The sequence below is a fragment of the Rosa rugosa genome, chromosome 5, assembly GCF_958449725.1.
Source record: "Rosa rugosa chromosome 5, drRosRugo1.1, whole genome shotgun sequence".
NCBI classification, from domain to species: Eukaryota; Viridiplantae; Streptophyta; class Magnoliopsida; order Rosales; family Rosaceae; genus Rosa; species Rosa rugosa.
In genome coordinates this window covers 17,007,570-17,025,456 of record NC_084824.1, presented here as the reverse complement: position 1 = coordinate 17,025,456, position 17,887 = coordinate 17,007,570, and the positions used below count along the sequence as shown (strand labels likewise).

Sequence of the window (17,887 nt, the reverse complement as noted above, 5' to 3'; positions counted from 1 at the left end):
AGAATATTGATCCACGAAAGAAAATCCTAAAGTTAAAAAAAAAAAAAAAAAAAAAAAAAATAACATAATGCAATCTTAAAGTGAAGCGTCAAATAATCAAGTAACCTGATACTACTAGGGAAAATTCCGAACATAATTAAGACCCTTCTCCAATTTGATAACGTAAATAAAGAAACACTCTACACAGAGGAAGCCCCGGACTCAATAAAAAGATAAAAAATAAAAGTAAAACTTAGAGGTCCAACCAACCAAGTAACTGAAGGGCAAGTAAGTAGAGATATGGCCAGAATTAAAAGGGTACAAAGCCTTGAGCCCAAAAACAGCAGCAAGGGGTCCAAACTCCAAACCCATCCCATCCACGTAAGAGAAGTCCAAAAAGGAAGGAAATGCTCAAACGGTTATCCAATCTCCAGCTGAATCATCCGAGTCAATCCCACATCATCGTCATCATCCTAGAAACAAAGTACATAAAATCAATCAGTTCAGTTGCATGCATCCGGTCAGAAACGAGAAGGGTTCCTTCTCGTTCTCATAAACTCAAATACCCCCTTTCACAAAAAAGAAACTACTCACCACTGTGAGCAGTGACACATTATTTATTAGTTTCAGAGTTGTTGAACGGCAACCAAAACCAAAGATGATTGGTAGGAGGGTCTGGAGCAAGCGGGCTTGGGTCACCGGCCACCGGTGGCTCTGTTCGCGCACTGCTCCGGGCCTATCGCCGGCGACGGTGTGCTCAGATCACACCTCTCTTTTTCGTGTATTCTCATCTTCCACCTCATTTCGATATGTTGATGGGATACCCAAAGTGAGTCTCTTTCAGCAGATTTTGGTCTGGGTTTTGATAGAATGATTAGTCCAAGATCGAAAGTTGCCTGATTTTGTATAAATTTTGTAACTTTATCTGTGATCTTGATCGTTTTATGTATTTGGTTGTGCAGTTGTTGCAGTCTAGCATTACTCATCATGTGAAGAGGAGCTGGTGTTCGAGTCAGGCTCAGGCCTCGAGTGATGTAACTAGTGGTAGTGGTATAGTTGATGTGCCGTTGGCTCAAACCGGTGAAGGCATTGCTGAGTGTGAACTCCTCAAATGGTTTGTGAAAGAGGTCAGTGCTTGAGCTGCTTTTGCATATGTTTATCTTACCATACATGTCAAAATTAGTGTATATATTGTTGAGGCATCTATGGTTGTTGAAGGAGGAGACTATATTGTTTTTGTGATTTTGGCAGGGTGATCAAGTGGAAGCCTTTCAGCCAATTTGTGAGGTTCAAAGTGACAAAGCAACGATTGAGATAACAAGCCGTTATCAAGGAAGAGTTGCTCAGATTCACTACGTTCCTGGTGACATTGTGAAGGTGAGAATATGTACTGCGCCTTAGTTTCTTTTTCCACTATTGAGGGATTGTACTTCAGTAACTTCATGGCCATAGAGATATTAGTTTAAGGTATTGCCTCAAGATATTATTACTATCTGTTCTTTGAAAAACAGAAAGGATAGAAGACTGGTTGAGATCTGATATCTAGTGTTTATATACCAGTATGCATGTGTTAGTTATGTCAAGAGTATAAGATAATTGTTCCACAGTCTAACAGCTCAAGTTTTTGGAGTAAGGGGAGAACTAACAAAACTCATCATGGTACCAGAGCAAAAGATGCTGAATTTGAAAATTTGTAATTGCCAACAAGCTATTATAAGTTGCATTACAATCTTGAGTCTTTTGGTAATGAAGAGAGTGTACATATGCAGGAGAGGGTTAACGTATTGTTCGATCACACTAACATCTTTAATCATAGGATAAACCTATAAAACTAGACTTGCGTAAAGGGCAGAGTCAGAGTTGTGGGTTACTGGGATGTCTGGCAGAGAGGTTGGCATAGGGCTAATAGCTTTGCTATTGGTTATGCCCTTTCTGGGTTTTGCATATGCTGTAGATATGAACATGTAGTAACAATTACTGTTTTAAAATTTTAAGGAGTGACAGCATGGCATTTTTTATTGGTGACTTAAATCATTTAGCTTTTATCCTAATTTGACATTCTTATTTATGCTTTTGAGTTTAATGAATTCTTAGGTTGGAGAAATTCTTTTGAAAATGATGGTTGAGGAATCTGAGGTTCCAAAGCAGTCTTGCAATAGTTTGGAGAATACAAAGTCACTAGATTCTGACCGGAACACACAGAACATAGGTGGAGTTCTATCCACACCTCCCGTTAGGAACCTTGCAAAGAAATACAGTATCGATATCAATGAAGTCCATGGAACTGGTGACGATGGGAGAGTATTGAAAGAAGATGTCCTTAAGTTTGCTTTGCAGAAGGGAATTATTGAAGATTCATCTGCCTCTTCGACTTCTAGTTCTGATGAATTTTCCGGATTAGAAGAGAGCTACTCGCATCAATCAGCTAAAGCTGGGTGGATATGTGAAGATAAGACAGTTACCTTGAGGTAAGTATGCAAATATGAACTGGAATACCTCCTTTCATTAGTATGATCCATGGCTGGAACTTGCAAATTTTATTATTCGTGTACAGCTTGTGACTTTTAGTGATATTAATCAAAAGGAAGTGAAGTATGCATGCAACTTACTTCTTTTCTGTTCTTTCAGGGGCTTCCAGCGCGCAATGTTCAAATCAATGACTATGGCTGCAAGAGTTCCACATTTTCATTTTGTTGAGGAGATAAATTGCAATGCACTTGGAAAGCTAAAAGCGTCTTTCCAAAGGAGCAACTCTGATTCAAGTGTTAAGCACACCTTCCTTCCATCATTGATAAAGACACTTTCAATGGCCATAAGCAAATATCCATTAGTGAACAGTTGTTTCACTGAGGAGTCAATTGAGGTCATCCTAAAAGGTTTGTACATTTGTTTCTGCTTAATCCATTGCAATTATCTTTTGAATGTTGGCCACATTTCTACTTGAACTTGATCATTTGGTTTGACCGAGAGAACATGCTAATTACTTTCTTCTTAGACTCGACTTTCTGGAGTTATATTTTAACTATTGAAAATTTGACTAGACTTTCTGGAGTTATATTTTAACTATTGAAAATTTGTATAGGTTCCCACAACATCGGAATCGCCATGGATACTCCATATGGTCTAGTTGTGCCAAACATAAAGAATGTTCAGTCTCTTTCCATCTTGGAGGTCAGTTTTATATGACCCCTCATCCCTCACCCCTCAACTGTTAATCCCACTGTATATCAGAAAATATATACCCTGCTTGGTTCAATTGTAGGAGATCCAGGATTTGAGAATATATTCACGGTTGTAGCTTGAATTCAGGACTTTTAGATGATTGACTCTAGCAAATGCTTGCATTTTACCTCTATATGCAAAGTTAATGATCCTCTATGCTTGCTTAAATAGACTGATGACATTTGCTTATCATTACAGGACGTCTAATTTTCAGTAGCTTAATGGTGAATGGACTTCATTAATTACATGTATGATGCACACAGATAACAAAGAAACTTTCACGGTTACTACAATTGGCATTGGAAAAGGGTTTAGTTAATGGTCCTCTATGCTTGGTTAAATAGAATGACATATGCTTATAATTAAAGGACGTCTAATTTTCAGTAGCTTAATGATGAATGGACTTCATTAATTATATGTATGATGCACACAGATAACAAAGGAACTTTCACGGTTACTACAATTGGCATTGGAAAACAAGCTTAGGCCTGAAGATATATCTGGAGGAACAATTACTCTAAGTAATATTGGGGCTATTGGTGGGAAGTATGGTTCCCCTCTTCTCAACTTGCCAGAAGTTGCCATTATTGCAATTGGACGAATTCAGAAGGTTCCACAATATGCAGATGATGGAAGTGTATATCCTGCATCAGTTATGACGGTGAGCATTTAAGATTCTGTATTGATTGCTTTGAATTAATTGAAAACGTCTAAACTTACTACACGTTCCAAACAAATTATCATGTTCTAAGCATTGTGTGCCAATGCCCTTACTCAATTTGCTGAAGAAGCAAGAGAAGAATGGCCAAGTCCCTCTCCATTACAAATCCCATATCCATGTTGCCTATTAGACTTTTGAATGAATCATTCAGCAGAGTGAGTGAAATGTTTATCTGTAATGGTGGAACGTGAGGCTTTGGCCCGTCTAATGTTATGTTTGGTTGTTCTTGTCAGGTTAATATAGGCGCTGATCATAGAGTGCTGGACGGAGCAACTGTTGCCCGATTCTGTAAAGAGTGGAAACAATTAATAGAGAATCCAGAGCTGCTCATGTTGCACATGACATAGATGACTGGTCATGTGCTTAAATCTAATCTTGTGTTTCTGAACAGCTGGAGTTGGAAGGAGGATGCACCATTTGCAAAGTTCATTTTCTCAGGCTTTTTACGAAAGCAAGAGGAGGCCGCTCAAGAGAAGTTCTAGTGCTGTAGGTGCAAGTTCAGTAGGCCATCTTTCTCTGGTGCTTCATCTAATGCAAATCCTCCCTTATTTCAAGTTTGGATACTAATAATGTCGGAAAATACTAATAATGTCGGAAATAGCCGTATCATACCCACGTAAACTTTGTGACGATGCGCCAAAGAAAGCTATTTGTGACGAGGAGTTCGATCAACTGTTTATAAATACATGTGCTCTTTTTTTCTGGATAAATAGATGTGCTCTTTGACTTAGTTTGCAGAAAATGAAGAACGATCAGTATTACTCAAAAAAAAAAAAAAACACAACCCTTGAGGTTAAATTTTCAAAATACCTGAAATTGCCCTTCTTTTATTAAATTTCAAAATACCTGAAATTGCCAATGTAGGGATATTGACTCAATGCCCAATTTTGAGTCAAGTTATTCCCACTTACTCCACTAACTAAATTTTACTCCCATTTATCCAATTTAAACGTAAGTGACATTTTTACCTCCAATCTAATTAATAAACTACAAACTTCTCTCTCTCCCCTCCGATCAGACTCTCTCTCTCTCTCTCTCTCTCTCTCTCTCTCTCTCTCCGTCCATCCATGGAGGCTTCGTCGTTCCTCAGCAGATCCGCAACTGACCCGAACGTCAGGTGTGGCTGACCCGAAATTCCATCGATTGGAGCCGTCGCCGGAGCTTCTTCAGCCTCCAGAAACTCAAGTTAAAAGAATCGACGGTGTATATGATCATCGACTCGTCGTCCAGAACCGAATTCGGGTCGACCGGAAAGTCGTTGACTAACAAATAGGCTTCGGAAGCCGGAGACGAAGTCACAGTGAGTGAGTAATTGGGGAGCAGAGTTTGGATTTTGGTGTCGCGGTGGAGGTAGGGTAGGCTTTCGACAGAGAGTCGTTGCGGTGAGATGTGGTACTGGAGCAGAGGCAGCGACCTTCCTCCTGGCTCTCTTGGTAGCCCTCTCGTTCACAACCACGGTAGATCTGAGATTTGTCGAAAAAACCATGGTAGATCTGAGAGCCTAGCTTGTTGGTATTCGTGTCAATTTTTGTCTCAATATATGTTTGGTGTTTTGAATTTCAAAATTTTGACAGATTCACCCAAGAAATACATCTGTACAGAAAAAGAGTGAGGGGACTCACTTGTCTCTTAAACCCAGAAGGGATTAGGACTCTTTAGATAAGAAACAGAAGAGAAGAGGGCTTTAGATAAACCTCTGTGTATCATTTGTTTTGATCTGAGTTGCTGCGTTTTGGATTCCTCTGTGTATAAGTTATTGTTTTGTTTATTATGATTTGGTTGGGCAATAATAAGATCATTAGTGGGCAAGTATGTGATTAATTGAAAATACGTATTCTATGGCTCTGCTAGGGTTGCGCTTCTGCCGCCCTTGGCCTCCCCTCCATCGTCGATGGACACCTATTCCGATTCCCTTCTCATCGGACTCATCGGACATGACAGCTGCTGTCTCCTCCACGAGGCCAAGGCTAGGCTTCTCTCAATCCCAATCTGCAAGAGCCCCGATTTTGCTGGGGAATATGGATAGATCTCCTTCGTTCTGGAGGCGAGGGGAAAAGCTCCGATTGGGCGTTGCCAGTGGTGAAGCAAGCAAAGGCAAGCCCTCGATCTATAACTCTGGCGACGAGTGGCTATGCTTCTTGCCGAATGGATGCGGTGGCGATGCTGATCTCGACTGCAGCACTGAAGCGTGGCTGATATCCGCAGACGAAGCGGGGCTCTTGGCTGCGGTGGTGAAAAGTGGTGGCTGGCCCCTGCTCTGGTGGATGGTCAATGATCGGGTCTCTTCTGTGACATTCACGCGGGGAGGCACTATGGGTCATCATGCTGCGCTCGGGGATTGGTCATGGCCGGTATTGCAGATGCTGCTGAAACTTCAATTGAAGCGCAGTCGAGTTTGGGTGTCCAGATCACAGTGGAGGAGCATGTGGTTGGGCTGTCTTTGGGCTCCCATCCAAGCCCAGATCTCGGGGAGTCTGACGAAGGAGGTGGACGCGGGACTACCTTCGCATTGGTCGGCATGGATGCTTGGCCGGCCGGTGCCAATATTGCTGTCGACGGCAGGAACAACTTGGGAACAGCTAGGTTTTGTTCTTGATGGGCTTTGCTGGTTGATGACTGGGCCTAGGGCTCTACAATGGATGTTGGGCCTGCTCTCTCTTGGGTCCACAATAACTAATGGGTTTCTATACCCATTTTTTACTTAGTATTTTTTCACATTTACTTGCCTATTACTATGCATTACTGTCCATAGTTAAATAGGCTTTCTTGAATAAGTGAGCATGGGTACCGTCAAATGATCGGACCTAATCTATGTATCGCTGTGGTTTCACCACAAACTCTTTATCTGCCCAAAGTCGGTAGAGGGAGGATATGTAATAGTCCTTTCTGGCCTGAGAATTATTAATATATCGACATGATATTCTTCAAAAAAAAAAAAAAAAAGATCATTAGTGGGCAATAAAACGATTATTGGAAGATAATAATAAGATTATTGGAGGGCAATAAAATATTTATTGAGCAATAATAAGATTATTATGGGGCAATAATAAGATTATTGGGGGGAATAATATGATTATTGGGAGCCAATAATATGGTTAGTGGGTATTATTAGGGGGCAATAAATTCAGACGCCAGAATCCGGTCACCGGAGTCCGGCAATGTCTCCGATGACATCTCTCTCTAAGTGACAAAGAATGAGAGGGCAAAAATGTCCCAAAAATAAATAAAAAGGAATAAAAAAAAAAATTAATTGGGTATTAGGGAAATGATCTCTTAGAGTGTTTGGGTAAGTGGGCAATTTTTATCCTAAAATTGTGTAAATGGTCATTATCCCTAGTTTATAATAGTTTAAAACGAAAAAAAAAAAAATCACATGGGAGCAGTTCTTTCCCAACTACATTAGAACTGCAATTGCAGTTTGAAAAGGGTATAATATTTGAAAAAAAAAAATTCAGATTAATTTTACGTAAATCTTTATTAATTAAGCCAATTCTCAAGTAGAATGGTTAAATTTTTGAAGTACCTGTAATGCCCCTGGTTTATTAAAACTCCACATATATGTAGATATTGTACGAAGGATATGATGGTAATCTGGAAAATAAATTAAAAGGCAAACAAAAAGTAAGGCAAAAGGATTCTGCGGCAGAAAGAAGAAATTAGAAAAAAAAAAAAAAAAAAAAAAAACACAGTTGCACACGATCTCCAGATTAGAGGAGAACTGCCCGGGCACGATCTCAACACAGACAGAGGCTCAGGACGACGTGGGAATTGATCGGAGTACAAATGGATTATGCAAATGGAATTGCCCGGGCACGATCTGCATCAGTACTCATTCCTCTTCCAATTCACGGTTATTGCTAACGTAGAAAACAAACACAGAAAATATAACAGAGCGGAATCAAACCCAGATTGCTGTGCCCTACGGTACGCTTACCACATATTTAGGAACAACCCATTCATGTTAGTGAATTTTGATTATGTGTTTATGTATCTGAATTTGAATATTCTCGCTTATAACTAGAGATGCCTAATGCCACAGTGAATAATCATGATGATAACCGACATAGTAATGAGCCTATGAATAATCATGAGGATCATAACAACAACACTGAGCCAGAGAACAACCAAGAGGATCAGTGTGGCAGCAGTGTTAACCAAGTGCAGCGTACAAGGAGAGCAATAGTAAATCACAACTGTGCCAGAGATTTCAATGAGGGATGGGGTGTCCCATTTTGTCGGTTACCTGCACTAAGAACATGTCCATACTGCAATGCACGGTTATTTCATCGAGAAACCTTCAATTTGTGTTGTCTAAAAGGAAATATTGTTCTACCTGTAATACCCTCTCCACCAGAGATGATCCAGCTCTTTTTTGACCAAACAGATGTCGGCAGAAAGTTCAGACAAAATATCCGAGCCTACAATAATGTGTTTGCATTCACTTCAATGGGTGTGCATGTTGATGAATCCATTAATGTTCAAGGCTGTGGAATTTATACTTTTCGTGCTCAAGGTTCTATATATCATAAGATATTAAGATTGGTGGACTTTTACCAAGTGAAGGGACGAGACCACGATATCTACAAGCTTACAAATATGACAGCATGAATTTGACAATAGATTGTCTGAAAGTGCAGTTTTAGACAGGGGACTGGTTGAAAAGATACAACAGATATTGAATCACTATAATCCATTTGTCCACCACTTTCGAAGTCTAGGACAACGCGAAGACTTGCTCAACTGCAGGCTCATCATAAGAGAGCAACCTTCTAATCAACGTCAGTATAGTTTACCATCTGCATCACAAGTTGCTGCTATTATAGTTGGAGGGGCCGACATCAATCCAAATGGAAGAGATTTAATTGTCCAAACAATTAGTGGATGACTCTGGAATGTTAAAGACTCAGTCAGATATTACGACCCCATGCAGTATCCATTATTATTACCTTATGGAATATATGGGTGGGATATTAATAGTCATGACGAGAATGGAAGACCTATGTCATGTTGTGACTATTATGCATATATGTTACAGGTTAGTACCTTTTATCTACTTTAGTTCCTATTGCATCAAACGAAAACATCGCACTTAAGCACATGCTTAAACTTTACTTTGCAGATGCGCCCAAGTGATGAAAATCCTCTACTTCGGGGTGGACGCCTCTTACAACAGTATGTTGTAGATAATTACATGAAAATTGAATCACAAAAACTCAGATGGCTTCGAAATAATCAAGATACAATTCGTAAAGAATTTTATCAAGGACTTCAAGACTCTTTAAATGCAGGGGAAAACAATGCCGGTATGAGTTAATCTTTTGCTTCCACCTACATTACACATATTTAATTTTTAGTTTTACAATTCTAGAAACATATAATGTAAATTCACATTTTCTTAGGTAATGTCGGTCTTAGGACCATTCTGCCATCATCATTTGTTCGAAGCCCACGTGATATGTACCAACGGTACCAAGATGCAATGGCTTTGGTTCAAAAATATGGTAGACCAGATTTGTTTATCACTATGACGTGTAACCCGAATTGGGAAGAAATTAAAAGTGAGCTACTCCCTGGCCAGACATCACAAGATCGTCCAGATTTAGAGGTCAGGGTATATCATTCCAAACTTGAGCAACTGAAAGAAGACATCATCAACAAAGGGGTACTGGGAAGAGTTATTGCTCATGCTTTCGTTGTTGAATTCCAGAAAAGGGGACTACCACATGTACACATGTTGGTCATGTTAGATGAAAATGATAAGCTAAATAATCCTGAAGATTATGACCGCATTCTTAGAGCCGAAATACCAGATAAAGATGAAGAGACTCAACTTTATGATCTGGTGTTGAAACATATGATTCATGGTCCATGTGGAACTTTGAACCAACAGTCTTCATGTATGAAAAATGGGAGATGCAATAAAAAGTTATCCAAAAGCATTTGCAAATTTCACTGTGCAAGGAAATGATGCATATCCTATATATCGAAGACGCGCAAGTCGCTTACCAGTCCCTTTACGTAGATGTGGAGACACAATGGTGGATAACAGTTGGGTTGTTCCCTATAACCCGTGGTTGTTGCTACGGTATGATTGTCACATCAATGTTGAGATATGTGGGAGCATAAAAAGTGTCAAATACTTATATAAGTATGTCTACAAAGGTCCTGATAGAGTTGTAGTTGAAGTGCAATCTGACCTGGAGTTCGATGAAATAAGACAATTTGTTGATGCAAGGTGGGTTTGTGCATCAGAAGCTTTATGGAGGATATTTAAATTTGTAATGAACAGAATATATTCAACAGTCGACATATTACAAATACATCTTCCGAACATGCAACAAATAAGATTCGATGCAGATGAGACTATAGAAGACATTCTAGCAGATGAGCATGCACAAAAGTCTATGCTTATTGAATATTTCACCATGAACCGTATGGATCCGGATGCAAGGCGATATCTGTATCGAGAATTCCCTCAATACTATAGGTGGGATAGTAAGCACAAAGCTTGGGTGAAAAGAAGGAACAACTACAAGGTTATTGGGAGAATATACAGTGTTTCACCTTTCGAATGTGAGAAATTATACCTGCGAGAACATTTCTCAATCATATCAGAGGACCGAGAACATTTCGTGATTTGCTTACTATTAATGGGGTTCTACAACCAACTTTTAAGGAAGCGGCAGAGAAACGAGGTTTGCTGGAAGATGACAACAGCATCAGACAATGTTTGTTAGAGGCCTCTGCAGTTAGAATGCCATCAGCTTTGAGAAGATTATTCATCACAATTTTGGTGTATAGTCAACCAACTGGTGTTCGAAAATTGTGGGACGAAGTTTATCCTTTCATGATCGAAGATTATTCTTCTTCATGTGATATTGTCGATATTTCTGTCAGAAACAGACTACTTCGAGATCTAAACAGAATGCTGGAACAATTTAATAAGACCACTAGAGAATTTGATCTGCCCGAAATGACAAGTGAGGTAGAAGATAGTCTAGGAATGTTGAGAAGTATTGAAGACGAACTCTCTATAAATATCCCACAAGAAGATATTGATGCATTTGACCACCTTAATAATGACCAAATGATCGCATTCAACACCATAATGGCTGCAGTTGAGGGAAGAGAAAATACATTATTTTTTATCGATGGTCCTGGAGGTACTGGGAAGACGTACTTATATCGTGCATTGCTAGCAAAGCTGAGAAGAATGAATCATATAGTTTTAGCCACAACATCATCTGGAATAGTTGCAAATATATTACCCGGTGGGAGGACATCACACACGAGATTCAAGATTCCACTCAATGTAGATGCATCATCCATGTGTTCCATAAGCAAACAGTCTGCTCTAGCACAAGTAATCCATGATTCCACTGCAATTATTTGGGATGAGGCGCCTATGACACATCGACATGTCTTTGAAGCACTTGATCGAACTTTTTGAGACATAATGGATGTCAATTTACCATTCGGTGGAAAGATAATGATTTTTGGGGGAGACTTTCGCCAAGTCCTACCTGTTATTCCTAAATGAACGAAGTCTGAACTCATTCAAGTCTCCATTGCGAAATCTACATTTTGGGCACAAACAAAGATATTGAAATTGAGGCCGAATATGAGATCCATAAATGACCACCAATTTGCAGAATTTCTACTTCGTGTTGGTGATGGGAGTGAACGAGTCATTAATGACGAAATGATAAGAATATCGGAATGCATGGTGGTTCCATGGGAAAGTGACCAATCTATCAATCAAATTATTGATCAAGTTTTCCCCAATTTGGGTGATCATGTAAATGATGCAATATACATGGTGGATAGAGCATTGATTACTCCTATAAACGACGATGTGGACGTGTTGAATGACAAGATAATCAATATGTTTCCTGGTGAAGAAATTGCATTGTACTCATTTGACTCTGTTGAAGATGACATCAGGAATTTGTACCAACCAGAGTTTCTGAACTCAATAACCGCAGGTGGGCTGCCACCCCACAAGTTAACTTCGAAAGTAGGTGCTCCAATCATGCTTTTAAGGAATATTGATCCTAAATTGGGATTGTGTAACGGTACTAGATTGTTGTGTCATGGTTCGTACCAAAATCTGATTGATGCTGAGATACTAACGTACAGGACAGTTTGCTGGGACTAGAGTTTTTCTACCGAGAATTCTTTTGAAAAGTGCAGAAAATGCTGGGCTACCATTTCAACTAACAAGAAAGCAATTTCCAGTCAAACTAAGCTTCTCTTTGACCATAAACAAATCTCAAGGCCAGACTATTCCACATGTAGGTGTTTACCTCCCAGATCATGTTTTTAGTCATGGACAATTATATGTGGCATTGTCGAGAGGAGTATCAGAGTCAACCACAAAAGTTCTGGTTAAAAAAGGATACATATTTGGTGAAGAAGGCGTATTTACTAAGAATGTCGTATTTAAAGAAGTTTTGCTTCGTTCAAAAACAAATGATAGATCATCTTTATAGGTACTTCAACATTTTTATTGATTAGTACATATTTGATTGAAACTTTTTATATTACAACCTGTAACTTTTGTGTAATTCTTTCTATGCGTAGGAATGGTACGAGATCGTCGCCCTCAACAAAAGAAAAAATTTGAAAGAGGCGAAGCCTTTAGGAGACATGTTTCCAATATTTTATGTGATTGGTGCATGGGAAAATCAGTAAAAATGAACATTGCTTATCTCAGTGGGCTTATTTTGAAAGAGTAGAACAAAAAGAAGCATGCACAGTATGTACTCTTAAGCTCTGTTTCTTTTCCTTTAAGTATGTTTTTATTTTGTGGTAGTTAACCAATTCCAATAATAAGTAATTATCCAATTCCAATTACCTATTTGTATATAGCAGTGCATATTTTTGTACAAAGTTTTATGTTTTTCACTGCTAAAGACATATACAATATTTTATAATATCTATATGGGGTAAGAGTGAGGTAATATGCAACACATAATTATATTGCACTTTTCAAACATGCGTAGCAAGAGAGGAAGGACAATACGCACGCGCGAGCGCGGCCCTTCCGTGATGCGCGTGCAGGAAGGCTAGTATATAACAAAAAGAAAATGCAAATTAAGAGGCTAGTTCATAAAAAAAAATTAACGAAACGCTTTTACTATTGGTAGAGCAATAAGCACGCTGATAAGGTACGGTTTTTTTTTTTTTTTTTTTTTGAATGGATTGAATAAAGGGCTAATGATAAAAGAGGTCATTTTGAAGTGCCTTATTATAATTCAGGACACACAAATGTCTCCATAATAATTAAGGTCACCTCTTTACAACCTGCCACTAAAAGTAACAATAATTACAAAAACTGCCACTGACATCTCTCTTTTCCTCCCGTTACCCAAGCCCGGGTTAACTGAACCCTTATCCATTCGGACTCATTCATCTCTCTCTCTCTCTCTCTCTCTCTCTCTTTCTCTCTCCAATGGCTTCCAGTACGCCCGGTCTCCCTATGTCGTCGTTTCTGCGCTTCTTCGCCGGAGCGGGAGCTTCGAATCAGCTCTATAGAGATGGAGAGATCTGGTAGAGGCGGCGCCGATTTTCGGGACTTGCTTCAGAGATCCTCAGGAGGTCCGATTTCGTTCTTGAGCTTTACGAGAGTTATTCCTGCTTCGTGATTTTTGTAGCTAGGATTTCGATTCGATTTCGAACAAATCAAAACTCTGATTCTAGTCTTGTATTTATCTAATAATCCATTTGTACAGCTTTTGCTAGGTTCCAATGGCCACCGTTCCAGGATAGTTGATCTGGGAGATTGTTAAGAAGAACAACTCCTTGGTCAAGCAGTTCGGCCGGAGCCAAGCCAGCGTCCGTCGGTCCATTTCAACTAGGAGCCTAACAACCTCTACAACCTCCACTCCTAAAAGCATTCCGGTAATTTAACTCCACCTCAGAAAATAACAAACTTAGGATTGATTTGTTCTAATTCATCTAATAATAAACACTACAAATATGTGATTTTGTTGTGATTCGATTTGGATTGTTTGGTGAGTAGGTTTGGCAAACAAGAAGACTGTTGAGTATTCAGGCTGGAGGCAAAGACCAGTCAGTGGTGCTCGCCACCACTAAGACCAAGAAGCAGAACAAGCTAACCAGTTTGGTTCACAAGTCTGTGATGAGGAAGGATTTTCGTCGCATGGCCAAGGCTGTTACCAACCAGGTACCGAATACTCCATTCACTGTTCCGTGGAATGAAATGAATGATAATAGCAATGATGTATGTGATGCGTTTAGTTTTCTAATGTAAATGTACATGGTGTGGTACTCCGGTTGCCTTGAGTGTGTTGACCATTTGGTAGTTGCGACTGTTTTGCACCATACTAGCAGTGATGAGCAGCTAACATATAAGAAGATCTCACTTTGTGCGAGGTTTTCAATGAAATTTATTTGTTATGCTTGGCTTCTGAGCAGTCATTTAGGTATAATGATTATGATCCAAGGGATGATATAATTAAGAGAAGCGTTAGGGAATTTGGAGTTGAAAAAAAAAAATCTTATCTTGTTGCTATAGGGTCTAGCTGAATTAACTATTTTTTGTTCTTTTGTTGAATGACTAAAGCAATTTTGGTTGAGTTCCACTTATTATTTGTCTTATTGCTGGAGAATGAACAAACTGAGGTGCTTAGTTTGTTATTAGGATTGTGCATGAATTAGCTATCAATGTAAAGTTGTCTCGCTCTAGGTTCAATTTTTTGTTGGACTCGGATAGAATTTGGAAGTCGTTTGGTTTCGATGCATGTTTTGGTCAAACAGTAGTTTGTTTGCATTTTGTCCTTGACAATGGAGTTTGTTCAAAACGGAATTTGATTTTTCTCAAGGTCAACATTTTATCTCCCTAGGTGGAGTAACTTATATGTGTCAATATAGGAATGAAGTGATAGGATATGTGAAAACTAAAACAGAAAGTGGTTGTCAGGAACATGAACTATCAAAATGTAAGATGACTATGATTCAGAAAGTGTTTATCTACATGAACTATCAGATTACTTGGAATTGTTTTTGGTGAAGTATTCCTTGGCCTGGTGATGCAATTTAGCTCCTTTTTACAGTTTTCACTGTTGACCACGAAAATCCACAATCACAACACGTTGTGACAAAACTCCTCTATAATCTTTTTCTTCCTGATTCATATCTTGTTTTCTGTAAATGAAATATTAAAATGTCTTTGATTCTTTAATTATGCTAGGTAATAAGACTTTAGATTATGCTTGAATGTTTCCTTGGGTATTATCATGTTCTTTACATATGACGAATTCAAGTACCTGAATAATACGAGTCAATAAAATTTGAATAAGAAACATTGCCTCTTCTATAACAGACTTGGTTGAGGTAGTAGTGCTATTGTCTCTCTTAAATGTAGGTTTACTTGCCTAGTTGTCTGTAATGAAACTTTTCTTTTATTCCTGTTTGTTAATGTCACCTGACATTGTGTACTTGTCAGCAAAACTGAATTATTCCATTGTTAATTGCTACATTTGATAAAATTGGCAGGTGATTTCAAGCTGTTGAGTAGTTTGAAAGCTTTGTGGGTCGTAGAGTTACAGAGAGAAGTACATAAGCAAAGGAGCTAGCTAGATCAACAAGAAAATCAGAATGAGTGGAGGCGGCATAGAAGCGGTGTCGTCTAGGCCACAAGAGACGAATGGCCAGCATAAGAGGAAGTTTGCTATGGGAACTTTCTTGTGGTCCAACTAGTCCCTTTGCTGTTGTTCTTGTATCTAGTATGAGAGATAATACTTTTGTTAGACGACTTTGTTAATTGTTTTTCACTTAGTATGGTAATTGATTTCACTATCAATCTCTAACCAAGTCACTGTTAACCTCAAGTCACCGGCAAAGTCACTGATCATGTCACTGTCAATCCCTATAAGTCACTAACCAAGTCACTGTTAATCTCAAGTCATTGGCCATGTCACAGTTATGAACATGTCACTGTTAATCCCTGGCCAAGTCACTGTTAATCTCAAGTCATTGACAAAGTCACTGGCCAAGTCACTAATAATCTCAAGTCACTGGTCATGTCACAATTATGAACATGTCATTGACCATGTCATTGTCAATCCTTGCCAAGTCACTGTTAACCTCAAGTCATCGGCAAAGTCACTGACCATGTCACTTTCAATTCCTGGTCAAGTCACTGTTAACCTCAAGTCACAGATTATGTAATTGATCATGTAACTGACCAAGTCACTTACAATATATGTAACTGACCATGTAATTGATCATGTCACTGACATTGTCATTGACATGGCCTATGACTTCACTGGTCAGATCTGTAGCTGGCCAAGTTACTGGTCATGTAACTTGCAAACTCAATGCTAACCTTCTTATTTTAAAAATGGAACAAGAACATGTCAAGTCATTGGCTAATCATTGTTACATTGCAAGTCCTTGACCATGTCACTGTTATACAAGTCACTGACATATTTTGGAATTTTCAAGCCACAGTTATATCTAGGTCACTGGCCATGCCACATTGTCATTGGCCAGATCACTGGTCATGTCACTGACCAAGTCACTGTCAATAACATGTCACTTGTCGAGTCATTATTATATCCATGTTACTGACTTTGTCGATGACATGTCAATCTCCGGCCAAGTCACTGACTATGTCACTGGCCATATAGCTGGTCAAGTTACTGGCCATGTAGCTGGTCAAGTTACTGACACAATCACTGACCGTGTCACTTACCATGTCATTGTTATACACGTCATTGAACATAGGCAGTGACATGCAATATGGTATAGCCAGTGACAGTGGCTTGGTAAATTCAAAAGATGCCTAAAACTCGAATTGACACAAAAGATATATAAAAATAATGTTGCATTAAGAAAAACTAAACATAATAGTGACACCATAAAAAGATATAAAAAACTAATTGATTTAGTAAGCTAGAGTTTACAATTGGCCAAGTCACTATCCTAAGCCCTAAACAAATTTCTAAAATTTCGTATGTCCTTGCTACTCTTCTTCATATCCTTTTTCTTCCTCGTTGGAATTTCTGATTCTTCTTCATAATCTTCTTTTTCACTTTCTTCCCTACGTTTTCTTTTACCCCGCCCCATGTCTTCTATCTATAGATCCTGTACAAAATTGTGAAAATGAGAAAATCGTCAGTGACTTTGACAGTTACATGATCAGTAACATGGCCAGTGACTTAACCAGTGCCCTGAATTGGATGTAACTGACATGAATATCTCAGCCTATATGCATATTTCAGCATCAAACCTAGTATAGATTTAGTGTCTACTCAGTACATCAATAAAGAAAAAAAATGCAAAATAGGGGCTGGTTACGGCAAAGAGGGTTATTTGAAGGTGTGGTCATTCAACATACTCAATTACTGAAAACAAGAATGAGTACTTTGTCTGTTAACGTTAGAGATCCGAGGGGTCTCTAGTTAGTTAGCTTAAGAGAAAGAGAGAGCGAGAGATTGACACGAGATGTATAGTGGTTCGTCTCCCGCCTTAGCGGGAAACTACGTCCACTTGAATGTTACACTAGTGTGTTGAGCCTTGCGGCCCAAAGGGATTACAAGAGATGTAATGGGATGGATTCTAAGTGTGAGGAGGGGTCTCTTTTATAGGTAAGGGAACCCCTCTCAATTACATTTTCTTAGATGTGGGATGCAATCAACACTATTCTAGTGCATAAAGCCTAGTTGTGAGGGCATGTTGGCAAAGCCGGAAATGTGGCTTCCCGGCGACGGATTTGCCACTTCCGGATACCGTAACGTAGCTTGAACATTGGGCTACAAGATGCAAGTAGCGGTTGAGCCTCACCATGGCTTGTGGGTGTCTCAAAGAGGGTGTTAATTATGCTTGGTGAGATAGCAAACTAGCCTTGCTAGTAGAGGTATCTACAAGTCCCCGAAGTCCCAAAGTAAGAGGAGCTTCTTGGTTGGGGAGTTATACACATGATGTCACCAAGCATAA

General features: G+C 39.1%; 2 protein-coding genes, 1 non-coding gene and 1 pseudogene across 4 annotated transcripts; all 4 read left to right on the top strand.

The window, feature by feature from the left end:
* Positions 1–365: 365 nt before the first annotated feature.
* LOC133710513 (lipoamide acyltransferase component of branched-chain alpha-keto acid dehydrogenase complex, mitochondrial) lies at positions 366–4,632 on the top strand. 2 transcript variants are annotated; one of them, XM_062136600.1, is made up of 8 exons: positions 366–808; positions 951–1,106; positions 1,231–1,356; positions 2,074–2,447; positions 2,608–2,855; positions 3,062–3,150; positions 3,635–3,862; positions 4,156–4,632. In XM_062136600.1, the coding sequence occupies exons 1-8, from the start codon at positions 638–640 to the stop codon at positions 4,267–4,269; spliced, it is 1,506 nt and encodes a 501-aa protein (XP_061992584.1). In that variant the 5' UTR covers positions 366–637; the 3' UTR covers positions 4,270–4,632. The 2 variants fall into 2 exon arrangements, with proteins under 2 accessions (XP_061992584.1, XP_061992583.1); XM_062136599.1 differs by having other exon boundaries at positions 367–808; positions 942–1,106.
* A 3,313-nt stretch (positions 4,633–7,945) lies between these two features.
* LOC133711277 (uncharacterized) lies at positions 7,946–9,890 on the top strand. The gene is made up of 5 exons (XM_062137427.1): positions 7,946–8,435; positions 8,560–8,744; positions 8,853–8,957; positions 9,042–9,225; positions 9,322–9,890. Exons 1-5 carry the CDS (start codon positions 7,946–7,948, stop codon positions 9,888–9,890), a joined length of 1,533 nt encoding a protein of 510 aa, XP_061993411.1.
* A 67-nt stretch (positions 9,891–9,957) lies between these two features.
* Positions 9,958–12,616, top strand: LOC133711276 (uncharacterized; annotated as a pseudogene).
* Positions 12,617–14,271: 1,655 nt separating this feature from the next.
* On the top strand, positions 14,272–14,363 carry LOC133713260 (small nucleolar RNA R24). Its single transcript, XR_009847926.1, has one exon. It is a non-coding gene; the product is annotated as a small nucleolar RNA R24 (small nucleolar RNA).
* The last annotated feature ends 3,524 nt before the right edge of the window (positions 14,364–17,887 follow it).

What these genes read in the sequence shown, in the direction of transcription:
- LOC133710513 (XM_062136599.1), top strand. Translation starts at nt 638, where the DNA reads ATGATTGGTAGGAGGGTCTGGAGCAAGCGGGCTTGGGTCACCGGCCAC. An exon ending in AATTGAGGTCATCCTAAAAG is followed by an intron (nt 2,856 to 3,061) that starts GTTTGTACATTT and finishes AAATTTGTATAG; the next exon opens with GTTCCCACAACATCGGAATC. An exon ending in ATCCTGCATCAGTTATGACG is followed by an intron (nt 3,863 to 4,155) that starts GTGAGCATTTAA and finishes TGTTCTTGTCAG; the next exon opens with GTTAATATAGGCGCTGATCA.
- LOC133711277 (XM_062137427.1), top strand. Translation starts at nt 7,946, where the DNA reads ATGCCTAATGCCACAGTGAATAATCATGATGATAACCGACATAGTAAT. An exon ending in TTATACTTTTCGTGCTCAAG is followed by an intron (nt 8,436 to 8,559) that starts GTTCTATATATC and finishes CTGAAAGTGCAG; the next exon opens with TTTTAGACAGGGGACTGGTT. An exon ending in CACAAGTTGCTGCTATTATA is followed by an intron (nt 8,745 to 8,852) that starts GTTGGAGGGGCC and finishes GACCCCATGCAG; the next exon opens with TATCCATTATTATTACCTTA.